Source organism: Indicator indicator, chromosome 1 (genome assembly GCF_027791375.1).
Source record: "Indicator indicator isolate 239-I01 chromosome 1, UM_Iind_1.1, whole genome shotgun sequence".
NCBI classification, from domain to species: domain Eukaryota; kingdom Metazoa; phylum Chordata; class Aves; order Piciformes; family Indicatoridae; genus Indicator; species Indicator indicator.
In genome coordinates this window covers 29,026,040-29,038,720 of record NC_072010.1, presented here as the reverse complement: position 1 = coordinate 29,038,720, position 12,681 = coordinate 29,026,040, and the positions used below count along the sequence as shown (strand labels likewise).

Sequence of the window (12,681 nt, the reverse complement as noted above, 5' to 3'; positions counted from 1 at the left end):
TATCATGTGTGCCTTACCCTCTTATATGCCTGGCACTCTATTGTGTAGAACAGAAGATGACAAACATGAATGGCTTTTTGCAGACACCAGTTGAAGAACCCTTGTTAGGGACAACACTTCTACTATATGTGGATGCTTGGACTCACCCCTGCTCAGGAGTGTTCTGAGGGGAAACAGTGCAATAAACATTGGTTGCCTGGTAGATGCAAAGCTGTAAGGACCTAAGGTCTGTTTTAACAATGAAATCTGAATGCCTGCCTCCAGTTAATATAATTTCTGCATACTGAAGACAGGGAAACACTAAGCTTCTGCTGAATGTGAACAGCTTCATGCTGTCTGCTATAAATGGGTCACTTCCAAGAACAGGCTAAATTAAGTTTCAAAATTCTGGTCTCCTGTCTATAAGCATCTTCTATGATTAGTTCCCAGCCTAAAGCCCATAAAATAAACCAAAACAAGAGCACACATATAACACATCTGATTAGTTTAATAAGCTTACCAAATTACAGACTAATACCAATATCAGAACAAAGTAGTGTATCTGACCTCATCTAAGGACAATTACTTGTTCATGAATAATCCTGGTAACTAAAATGATTAAACTCAGTTTTGCTGAAATACCCCCTAAAAATGGATACAATGTTTTAAACTTAGAGTACACCTTACTAGCTAGTTTCAGATTTCAAAACTAAAAGTTGCTATAGTAGATATTGCCCTGTCAAAATATCTGCTATTTTGTTCCCAAAAAGACCGTGCAAGCCTAAAGGAATATTGCAGCAAGAAAGGATATTAGCAATATACTACAATGTTATATGAAGTATTAAACCTAGTCCTTAACTTTTAATAAATCATATTTTACATGAAGACACTGATGTTTATAAACACTAAACCAGACCAGATTTACCTCAATTTTTAAAAGGGAGGAGCTTAAGAATTCAAAAGTTTAATGACTTGGGCAGACAAATTCCATCTTATGCTGTCCACACGAGTTTTAGATAGCTCTTCTCTCAAAGCTGCTAAGAGCAATCACCCTTGCAACTTCTCCTTAAAAGAGATCCAGTCTAACTCCTGTGTAACCTTACTGCTTTTTACTCTTCCACTTCAGCACTTGATTCTTTTAGTGCATTGCTCTGATTATGGATAAATGCAGTGGCTTCCAATTCTCTCAGCTGTTCAAATGAAGAGGCACAAGGATCTTGATCTTTAACAGTATCTGTCATCTTGTACATCGCTCGAATGCGCTGAGAATACCGCAAAGGGGTTACAATTATCAGGTGTTTATCACTGGAGTCATTTGCTTCATCTTGCCTCTTCACACTTAAGAAAAAACAAATAAAATTAAACAGACATCACCATATGAATTACTTCTGTAGCATTATCACAAAAAGCAAGTTATTAACCTTGTTCAACTCTTCCATTCCCACAGCTTAAGGAAATTGGACGTACAACTCTTTCCTTGGTCAAAATACTTTAACCTGGAAAGCTTACTGAAAGTTTCCAAAGAAAGATTCCTCTGAATTCCACCTGAGAAAAAGTGTTCCTACTTTAATGACATACTTTAATGTTAGTGAACAGCTGCCAAGGGGTCTAGCTTCAATAGATGCCAAAAGTAAGTACAATTTTCCTACGTCTGCTGTCTTAGAAGAAACCTTGTGACAAAAGAATTTAAAACGTCATCTGTTTTGTCCTGAGATTACTATTCAGATTTTTGTCTCAAGATACAATTAAGATCTTTACAGTTCACCTTGTACACTTAATGTTGTATGATACATGACCACATCTACATCTGAAAAGGGGAAGACTGGAGAGAGACCTGCTTTCTCTTTACCTAGGCTCAGCGCAGAAATGCTGCTGCCATGTGGATTGCAGGAAGGGACTCTGAACCTGGAATTTGTGTCTGTGCCACAAAGAATGATTACTCCATAGCAGGGAATTAAAAAAAACAAAGCAGTTGGGGTAACGAGAAGAATTCCTTTAGAAATACTTCCTTCTGAATGAAGAGGAAGGAATTCTAAAGCACTAAGTTCTTGTCAGCTTTTAACTAGGTGTTCACAAACATAGTGCCTCCCTGTTTCAACAAGGCAAACATTACTTCAGGTATCAATGGAAAGTTTGCAGTAATCTTACCTTTCCAAGTATGGTGTGGCAGAGGGATTGTATCTCAAAGATGTGTTGTTCACCTTCTCAGAATTATCTGCTTGGGCTGTGTCTTTTACCTCATCTTCTTTCTGCTCTTCTGCTTCATACTTTCCTTTCTTTTTCCTACGTTCTTTAGTCTTATGCCTTTTATTCTTTTTTGGCAAAATCTTTTCACTTGGTTTCAAGTCTAAATCCATGTCTTCTTTCTTGATCACTTCATTTCCACTTTCTGACTTCTTGTCATCACTCTCTGCTTTTTGGTCATCATCATAGCAGAGATCCTTGAAGGCATCCTGAACCTGCTCTACAGATGAATTTGGTTCTTTGCTGACTTCCACTACTTGACTTAAATGAGCTTCTGTGGCAGTTCCCTCTAAAGTTTAAATGAGAATGGATGTATATGTTGGGTATAAGGTACAGAAATTTAAGTTACTAATAATTTTAGTCACCTTAAAGAACCTGCAACCTGAAAGCTCTAGTTAAGAATATCCTAAGAATTCATTATCTTCCTTCCCAAGCACAGCAGTTTGGAACAAGTGTTTCTGGGATAAAATGGTTATGTCATACTGGACAGGTAATGTATACAGCTATTTTGCTTCCAAAGTCAGAGTATTTACCACCTTTAACTGACAGTGTGCAAGTGCTAGTGAACGAGTTTGTGTCAAAGAGGCAACTGATTTCTTGGCTCTTAAGAATGTTTATTTATTTGACAGACTGAAAGAATTGGGGCTGTTCAGGCTGAAGAGAAGGCTCTGAGGTGACCTTCTTGTGGCTTTCCAGTATCTGAAGGGGGCCTACAAGAAAGCTGGGGAGGGACTTTTTAGGATATCAGGGAGTGATAAGACTAGGGGGAATGGAATAAAGCTGGAAGTGGGGAAATTCAGGCTGGACACGAGGAAGTTCTTCCCCATGAGAGTGGTGAGAGCCTGGAATGGGTTGTCCAGGGAAGTGGTTGAGGCCCCATCCCTGCAGGTGTTTAAGGCCAGGCTGGATGAGGTTCTGGCCAGCCTGATCTAGTGTGAGGTGTCCCTGCCCATAGCAGGGGGGTTGGAACTGGATGATCCTTGTGGTCCCTTCCAACCCTGACTGATTCTATCATTTACTCTTTATCAGGCTAAAATAGTTGAACATTGCTTTGATAGAGTTTAAGTAGAAAGTTCAAATATGAGAGCACCTCCACTACTCACTTTAACATGCCTACAACTGAAAATTATTAGCTTAGTTGACATTGTTTTCAAGGACAGTTGAGTACAAAATGATCATAGAGAAGTTTTCATGAAACAGTTTAAGGTAGGCACAAATAGTTTAAACAGTTAGCTTATGCTGCCTCTCAAGCCAGACATTTAAGTAGAATAAGAGTACTTAAGACTTACCATCCTCAGACTTAAAAAGGCTTTCAGTATTTTCCAAAGTTTTTATTAGTGCATGTCGTAGTTCATATTTAGGCTGAAAAAAATCATATGGTTTTAGAAAAACTAATTCCAAAATTAATCACTTCAGCTTATTTGGTATTACAGTTACAGGGAAAGGGGTACAGACCACACAACGTTCATGTTACAAGCCCTTTACTTAACACTGCACAGGCATGAGTCAGAGGAAGTGAATCTTGTATGTTCTGTATTTGGTGCCCTGAAATCTTACTAATATTAAAGCCCAGGAATTCATTTTACATTTATGGATGGACTTAAGATCTCTTGGGTTTCTAGTGATACTAGAAGTCTTAGTTCTAAATTTCTTCTAAGTGGAACATCTTAATGTTATTTTGATGATGCTAAACCTTTCTTTTTGAAAGCAGTAAGTACCTACAGTGGTTACAGAGCAAACTCAAATTATTTTATGTTCAGGTAGTTCACATCATTCTCCACATGAAGTATTTATTAAAATCAGAAATAGTTGTATTTTATATAAATTTTTTCAAGACAAGCTGCTCACCTTTGCTCCTGCCAAAATGGCCTCCTCATATACTGTAATAAGCTTTTCAAGAGGACCCGTCCTTTCAAGATGCATACAGCAGATCCAATATTTTGCAAGCTTTTTAGTCCCAGGAATGTTCTGAGTCAGCTCTTCCAACATGGCACGTATTTCATCACCTTGACATCCCTAAAGTCAACAAAAAAAGCAGAGATTTAAATGCAGTGAACATTGAGATGATAGATTTTTGGCTGGTTTAGAATTAGAAAACAAAGAGGGTTTTTGTTTGTTTGCCTTTAATTTGGAGAGTAACCCTGAAAGTTGAAGATGGCAAGTATTTCCAAGACCTGAACTATGAACTTGAACAGAACTGTCATTCACCTATTCTATCAAGTGAAGATTTTTTTATAAATTATTGTAAGCAGAAAGGATAGTAAAATGCATAGACATCTTCAAAACTACTTAAACCAGACTTTTATAAGTTCAGGCAAGTTTCTGGAAATGCAAATTTGCTTTCTGCTTTATTGCGTAGTCCAGTAAGTTAGTGAAGCTTAAGTGAAAACTCATTTCTTCAAATGTTGGCAAAAAGCTATATTACTTAACCTGGGGAAGAATTAGTCCCCCACATCTGATCCACAGGTCCAGGATGCCTGTAGGATTTGCATGTTGTAAGGAGCAATATGATCAGAAGTTGGTAGGCAAGGGACAGAATACCTGTTCAGCTAACTGCAGACATACTGTGAGGGTCTTGTTGACTTTTTCACTATGTAATACATCCTCTATAGAATCACCAGAAGGTAATTCATTTTCTTCCCTTTTAGACTGGGGTCTCAGAAGCACAGCTACAGGAGGTCTCCTCATCACTTTTCCTCTAGATGCTCTCCATTCATCCAGGCGAGCTCTGCATTTAAGAATATCATTAGCTGAAGCAGCAGATGTTTTATCATTTTTTACATTTACCAACACTAACTACAGTAAGTTGTACAAAGATGTACTTCCCAGTAGTCCTTGAGTCCTCTCCCTTTAATCCTGAAAGGAATACAGTTCCCGTTTAGACCTGCATGGAAATTTCACAACCACACACATCACTAGCTGTTTTAGATAATCTGTTGAGTCAGAACACTTTAATGTCTCCCCTTCTAAGCAGCAACAAGAGACTTTGTCTACAGAGGTTTGTTCTTTTTCCTCCTCAAGAAAGGGTAAAACATGCTTCCCATTTATTCTACTGCATCCCCTCTCTACCCTAATCCCACTTCAAACCAGAAATCTAGAAACTACATCCAAAGAAAAAGCCTTGGGAGCAGCCCAAAACACCTCATCACACAGCTTTTAAAATCTGAAACCCATGTACAAGTGTAAGTCTTCCTATATATTTAATTTCAATGCTGTCCCCATACACCAATTTTAAGTAAATATGACATACTACAAGGAGTTCTGTCAAGAGGAGCCTTTTAGACTGTAACTCATCACCCCATCATTTCAGTTGCATTCACCAAAATGAAAGATGTCATTGACAAGTGTTCTCCTTCAGTCCATAAAAATGGTCACTTATATAGACACCCTGTAACTGTTTTTTTTAAAGCAGTGACATACACATGCAATTCACTTACAGGATTATCTATCATGCTTAAGGCTGTCACAACACTTAGCCTAAAAACCAAGAGTTCAAGCAATATAATTTTTCTATTTATAATCACACAGGACAAACTATAAGCCTGAAAAGCTGTTGCAATTAGCTTGAATCCCAGTTTCTCAGTATTAGGTCTACAGTTTTAGTCTGCTGCCTTTTGGGCATCAAATTCAAACACTATTTTTTTACCACATCTACAGCAAGAAATAGATCATAATAGATATTCTTAGAAAGAAGGTTTAATCATCTCCAGAGATCAAGCTATAACAGTGAATAATTCAGTTACCTTCTGTCTTCTGTTGCCTCTTTTGGCAGAATAGGTTTTCTGTTGCCATTAGATTTCGAATTCTGACCTGACTTTGTATCAGCAACAACAGAAAGGGGTTTTGCTGGAACTCCTGGTCTTGCAACATCTTCAGAAAAATTTGCTCGTTTCTTAACTCCTAGAACTCTGTGATCAGAATTATTAGAAGTAGCCCTTGGTGGCTGCTTTCCACCCATCATTTTTTGGGCTGTTACTTTTTTTGGTGCTACAGCACATGTTGGCTGCCATTTCTTCAGACCAGACTGTGAGCCAATAGGAGCTTTGTCAGATGGTTTCCTCTGGAATGAGAGAATACCATTAGTATGATGGTGTTCAGAACTACAGTAAAACTGCTCATGGACAAAACTTACTGCTGTTTTGGTAGTGGCAGAAGGAAGAAGCTTCTCGTCTGGCAAAGAACTCTTTTCCCCCTCACTTTTTGGTGCTTTTCGGAAGGAGTTTATCTTGGATTGGATAATTTTGCCACGATATGTACCAAGCACTGGTTTCTTTGGTAGGCTGGCATTTGAATTTTGCTTTTCAGCAATCAATTGTTTCTCTTTCATGCTTTTCATTTGCAAGAAGGTCTTGCTAAGTGACACATGCTGAGATTTTATTTTAACAACTTGATCCTCAGAAGCATGATCTTCAGGTTTACAGTTTGTGCCTGATAAGGAATTTGTCAGTGAGATTGTAGAGGAGTCTAAAATAACATTTTTTTCGGAGGTTCCACTTGATTGATTCCATGACAGTTTATCAGCATTCTCTTTATTTTCCTGAAATCAAAAGTATATGCATGGAGATGTTAGAAGTACGTTGGTGTTGTGGGTTACTTGTATCCAGAGAAGCTTTCCACTGCTTTATAGGACTAACTAACTCTAAATGCTACTTTAAAAGTTATCTACAGAAGTAGTGCATATATACTAGAGTACTTGTCAACTGTTACTACAGAGTTCTCCTAAACAAAAAAAGTAATATTATGATTGTTTAAAACTGCCATGGAAGTAAAGCAGCCTAATCTGAGGGCTACTTTTCTAAAGAAACAAAACTCAGAGCAACTGCTGGCTTTTAACTGGCAAAAAATCACCTTCTAAGAAGAATCAGTTTCAACCTTGCTTTAAGTTGAAAGCCATATATCAGTTTGCCTACCCCACAACACTTAATGGCAGCACTGTTCCTCCACTTAGCAAGGATAACCTACTAACATAAGGTAGTGAGTAAAGCCTATAATTAGGGAATTGGGCTATTTTACCAGATATTTTTTCTTGTAGGATTCTGTAGTTAAGACAACCGAGTTTTACTACGCCCTGAAACATTGCTATTCTCAGCATAACCTTAGCCCAGAGGCCATGAAAAGTGTGACCTAATCTTTTTTCTCCAAAAAAAATGCTCTGTAGAAACTAAGTCAGCATTGTCTAAGCAGCAGTTTATAGAAGAGTGAAAGATCCAATGGCAGGATGAAAACTGAACGAAACATGGAAGCCTGCAGAAGCTGATACTCTTAAGGAATATGCCCTTGGAACTATAAAAAGAACTACACCACATCTCATTTCCTGGTCTGTCATTCAGGCTTAGAGATTAGCTTTGACCAAGCCAGTAACTAGAACTTGAATACAAGGGCCATTAATTATAGCAACTATGTAATTTAAAATCACATGAGACATTAAAACAGACCAAAATACCTCCCTTCTGGAAATAAAAACCCACCCAAACAAACAAAACACTCAGAACCAAAACCAAAAACATTTACACTTTTGCAATTTCCCCCCTCACTCATGAGTATGTAGCCACAGTGCAGCATGGCAGGATCAGGGTTTGGCTGGGCCAGGCCAAGACTCACCACCATAGTTAGTATTGTGTTTTGTGTCACTCAATTTATGTACTATTTTGTTACTATTATTGTTATTCCTGATTTTTTTTTTCCTCTTTCTGCTGTTCTATTAAAGCTTTGCTTATCTCACCTCACAGGTTTTGCCTTTTCTCCCAATTTTCCTTCCCATCCCACTGGGGTGGGAGTAGTTGTGCTAGTAGCTTCTAGAGCTCAGCTGCCAGCTGAGCTATGAGACCATCTAACATGAACATATTTTAAATAACTCCCCTAAACGCTGAAAATCAAAGTTAAGATTTGAGAAAAGTTGTTAAAATGTAATAACTACTACAGTAACAATGATGTCCTCTTTAAAACCCTCTCCAGTCAGTTATCAAGATCAACTACATACAGTAATGAAACAGCTCTCCAAAAGGCAGGAAAGCAGTCACTGAACAAACTTAAACTGCACCCCTGCACTTGCAAACTTGCCATGCTTTAGAAGGCATGCAACTTAAATACATTTTAATTGAGTGGAATATTGTAGCCACAGAAACAGAGTGCCATCACTATTTGAATATCAGTCAAAAGCTTACCATTTCTGGCTTTGAAGATGTTGAGAGCTGTATTTTGTCTTGTAGTTTATTGCTAATTGCTCTCCTAGCTCTGCTACTGCTTAAAAAAAATTAAAAAAGACATAGTTTACATGACCCAGGTAGCAAATCTGCAGGTGGCATTCACATGGAAGCACTTCTGTTCAACTTGTACTCTTTCTCCAGGAACAAAGTAAGTGGCTAAGCAACTACTGATCCGGGCCTAGGCTGCAAAACATCCCTTCTTACACAATGATGTCCTGGCTAACAATGGGGAAAAGAGAACAGACCATATTTACTGTAGATGCCATTCTCATGCTTAAGGATGAGTATCAACCTGTACATACAGCCTGATGCATCTGCTACAGAAGGTCAAGTTCCTAAATGCTGCAGCTGACGGAGAACAGAGCAGCACAAGGAGCTGAAACTCAGCTATTGCCATCGATAGAAGCCAAGCCATTTCAGGCAAGTCTGAACAAGGACACACAGTTCTTACCACACCACCAGATTCCAAGACCTGTAGTCAGGCACCAGAGCTGGCATCAGACTGAGTAAGTAACAAAACCCATCAACCCCAGTATTTTCTCCTAGCAACTATAAAAATGTATTGACAACCTAGAAGAAAAATATCTCAATTTAAAGTTACGAATCCAAAGTCTTCCTCAAATGTTATGAAACATGTGGCACTACCATTCCAGTTATCAACTGATCTCTTTGCATCAGATGATCTTCTGGAAGACAGAAAAGTTGAAAATGAAGGTAAAGTAGTGAAAATAAAAATGAGTGACTCTGAAATGCTGCAGGCTTTCACCTCTGTGTCACCTACTGTAGAGAATACATGCTGAGGGAACTGATCAGAAGTCATAGAATCATTTAGGTTGTAAAATACTTTTAAGATTAACTGTAAAGCTATCATTGACAAGTCCACCACTAAACCGCATCCTTAAGTGCCACTATCTTTTAAATACTTTCCTGGGCAGCCTGTTCCAGTGCTTGATAACTCTCAGTGAAGAAATTCTTCCTAATATCCAACCTAAACCTTGCCTGGTACAACTTGAGGCAGTTTCCTCTCATTTGTTACTTGGGAAAAGAGATTGACACCCAACTCACTACAGCCTCCTTTTGGGTAGTCACTGTGGATCAGTAATAGTTTCATAAAAGGAACATCTGCAAAATAAAAGCTTTAGTCACACCCACATGCATGATGGCTCTAAACAGCAAGTTAGCTGAAGACTATGTAAAGATTTGGAATTTAATAGCCAGAGAAGAAAGTAAAAGCAAGGAAAAGTAAAGGAGATCAAACACTAAATCAATTGCTACAATGAAAGTAATTGGCATTGGTTTTCTAACAAGATAGCTTTCTACAACATTGCCTTCTCCTGCTACACAGAGCAAGTCTTTGGCAGATTGTATTTATCCTCGTACTTATCTGTATTTTGTATTCATGGGTCACTGTTCCATTAGATTTGTATTACAAAGTAGTCCTGTGCTATTGAATATGAGACCACACCACCTCAAGTGTACAGTATGTCAAGATTTCCCATTTAGATGGGAAAAAAATTCAGACTAAAACTTATCATTTGCATAGACATTGCTATACCATGAGCTAATTTTAAAGCTAGAACTTTTTAGTACTCCTTCACACTGTTGACATCTCTAAAGAAACTTCTGTTGCTTGTTAAAAGGTCCAGGCTTAAAACAACAGCAGGAAGATTTAAACAGAAATCAATAAAAAGAAGCACTACTTACTGGCAATAGGTGCCCACATTCTGTGGGCCCACAGAACATTGTGCCTATGTTCTGGCCATCACACAGGCTGGGTTCTGTGGCAGTATATTAAGTTTTCAGCATAAAATAGTGAATTAGTAACTATATAGCACAATGAAGCTAGAGCAACTGGATTTTGAACACATGCAGCACGGCCTAGGTAAAAGCCGGGGGGGGGGAAGGTTATTTGCAGAAAGATTATAGAGACAACAAACAGCAAAGTTGCATCTGAAATAAGATTTCTGCCATAAAGGTATCATGCCCTGTCTCAAGTCTCTAGAAAAACAGATAATATATTGCATGAATTGCATCTGTTTTTCTTTGGCTTAACAAAAAACATTTAGTATTTTGGCAATAAAAGGTCTTTGGGCAATCCACATGGTTACCTGTCCTGCCGCATGATCTCAGCTTTTGGTTGAGCTTCTCTGCAAGGACTGCTATTTGAGTCTTTCCCACCAACTATGGACCTTCCTAAGGGAACATAAGCCATAGCAGAAATGATACCTGATTGAAGGCTGATTTTCTTGAATGGCTATTCCAGAAAATATCTTCTTTCTTGAGAGATATTCTTCAACTTTTTGTTGTCTTTGTTCTAGTGGATTAAAACAAAAAAAAAGAAAAAAAAAAAGACATTTGCAGCTAAAAACATAATGCCAAATTCAATCTGTTAGAAAAATGGAAATGCAATTAAAACAGCATCAAGACATGAAAAATACACACTGGCTTATGAAAGCTTTTAGTTTAATATTCAATTCTCATGATGTCTTATACATTCGCTCATTTCTTAAAAAAGGCTATATTCAAGGGGCAGTTGAATGTAAATTTCACAGCTATATAAGATGGCTGTTTTGCCACATTAAGCAAAAGATACATAATTGTGGGATGGGAAGAAGTCAGACTCAATTTTTATCTTCTGGATGCTATCCAGTATTTCACATACTTACTGTTCGTTCAGCAAGCACACTTTTCACTTAGGACAGTAGTAAGGTAAATATAGCACACAAAAAGCCACCATGCACAAGAACCCAACTGACCATCTGCAAAATCTTTTGCTTCTCTTCTCCTGTCATCTGGGAATCTGTATAAATGTTGCTCCAGTGAGAGTGTTAATAACAGCACAAAATGATCCTGTAAAGGTCTTAAGCCAGCTGTCACTGTCTTAATACAGGAAGGCATTCCAGAACAGGATACTATTTTGCATGTCTTCACTAGCTGACTGCACACCAGAAACACACACAGTTCATAAAACTACTTTGTTGATTTTTTTCTTGAGACTTTTCCTTATTCCCATAGGGAGACAGTGACCTCTTCTTGCTGGAAGCAGTTGGGATAAGATGGTCCTGCCACTCAAAGCAGATTCAGGAACCCACAAGCCAATCTAGACAGTTAAGCTCCAAGCCTTACAACTGTTTCATGTGCAGCAGGATGCAAGAATAAGAAGTTAAAGCGTTATCTTTGATTCTGAACTATAATTCCTTTACAGCATTCAGGAACTCATGGCGTTGCACCATGCTCCATCAGAGACAGACTCATTCAGTAGAAGTGTTCAATGAACTTCCATATAAAATCCAACTCCTGCCCTTCCTAGGCAGGCATAAATCCCCTTTTGAATTTCTTTGAACATATTTGTTATCTTCCACATCGTGCTGTCCAAACCCACACTGAATGAAACCTGAGAGACAGGTACATCACCTGCTTCTGAAGGTGTACCAGCCAAGAGATGCTGCACAGCAGCAAACTCAGCAGGCAGCCTATCTACAGCCTCCCTGGCACCTTCTGCTTCAGAAGCTCAGGTCCTACTGACTCCAAACAGCGAAGTCCCATCAAAACAGTTCAGTTCGTTTAACTTGCAGAGGCTAAACCAGTCACAAAGTAATAAACAGAAGAGTGCAGGTCTAGAGGAGTGCATTTGCTCTACGTCCTGAACTAAAGCGTGCCTTTCGCTCCAGAAGCCCTACCTGAGGGAAAACATCACTCCCAGCTCTGTGACAGGAAGGCGAAGTCTCATAATCCCACATGAACCGGTCAGGGGCTCTAAGGCCATGAAACCGTGCGCTACTGCTACGATTTGTCCGACCCCACCTGAGGCGCTTGCCTTCCTCTCCCGTTCCCTAGGGAGAGCGACCAACTCCCCTCGTTCACCGGCCTCTTCCTCACCCACTGCAGCTTTACCCAGCGCTACACGAGGGAGGAACAACGAACAGCTCCAACAGAGAGCGCCCGGGCTACGCGGAGGGCAGTTCAGGCCCTCGGAACTTTGTCTCCCGGTGCCTGCCTCGCAGCCTTACCTCGGTACGCCGGCTCAGACCTGCGGGTAGTCGGGAGCTGAGCAGGAGGTCGCGCTGCCATGGCCGCCCACGATATAAACGGCGTTTCAAGGACCGTTTGAATCACCCGCCGCACAGCGCCTGCCCGATTGGGCTGGCCTCGGGACTTGAACTGGCCAATGGCGAGAGGGCGCTGGGAAGAGCAGGGCGGTGTCCCCTGCCGCGGCAGGAAGATGGTGGCTGTACCTCACGCCGCCGCCAGG

At 39.6% G+C, this 12,681-nt stretch overlaps 1 protein-coding gene across 1 annotated transcript; it reads right to left on the bottom strand.

Annotated features, from left to right (window-relative positions):
• Positions 1-1,088: 1,088 nt before the first annotated feature.
• Positions 1,089-12,500, bottom strand: CKAP2 (cytoskeleton associated protein 2). The gene is made up of 9 exons (XM_054388354.1): positions 12,440-12,500; positions 10,656-10,743; positions 8,388-8,466; positions 5,967-6,760; positions 4,765-4,951; positions 4,072-4,239; positions 3,513-3,585; positions 2,128-2,512; positions 1,089-1,317 (listed from the first exon to the last, which is right to left on the bottom strand). The coding sequence occupies exons 1-9, from the start codon at positions 12,498-12,500 to the stop codon at positions 1,089-1,091; spliced, it is 2,064 nt and encodes a 687-aa protein (XP_054244329.1).
• Positions 12,501-12,681: the final 181 nt, after the last annotated feature.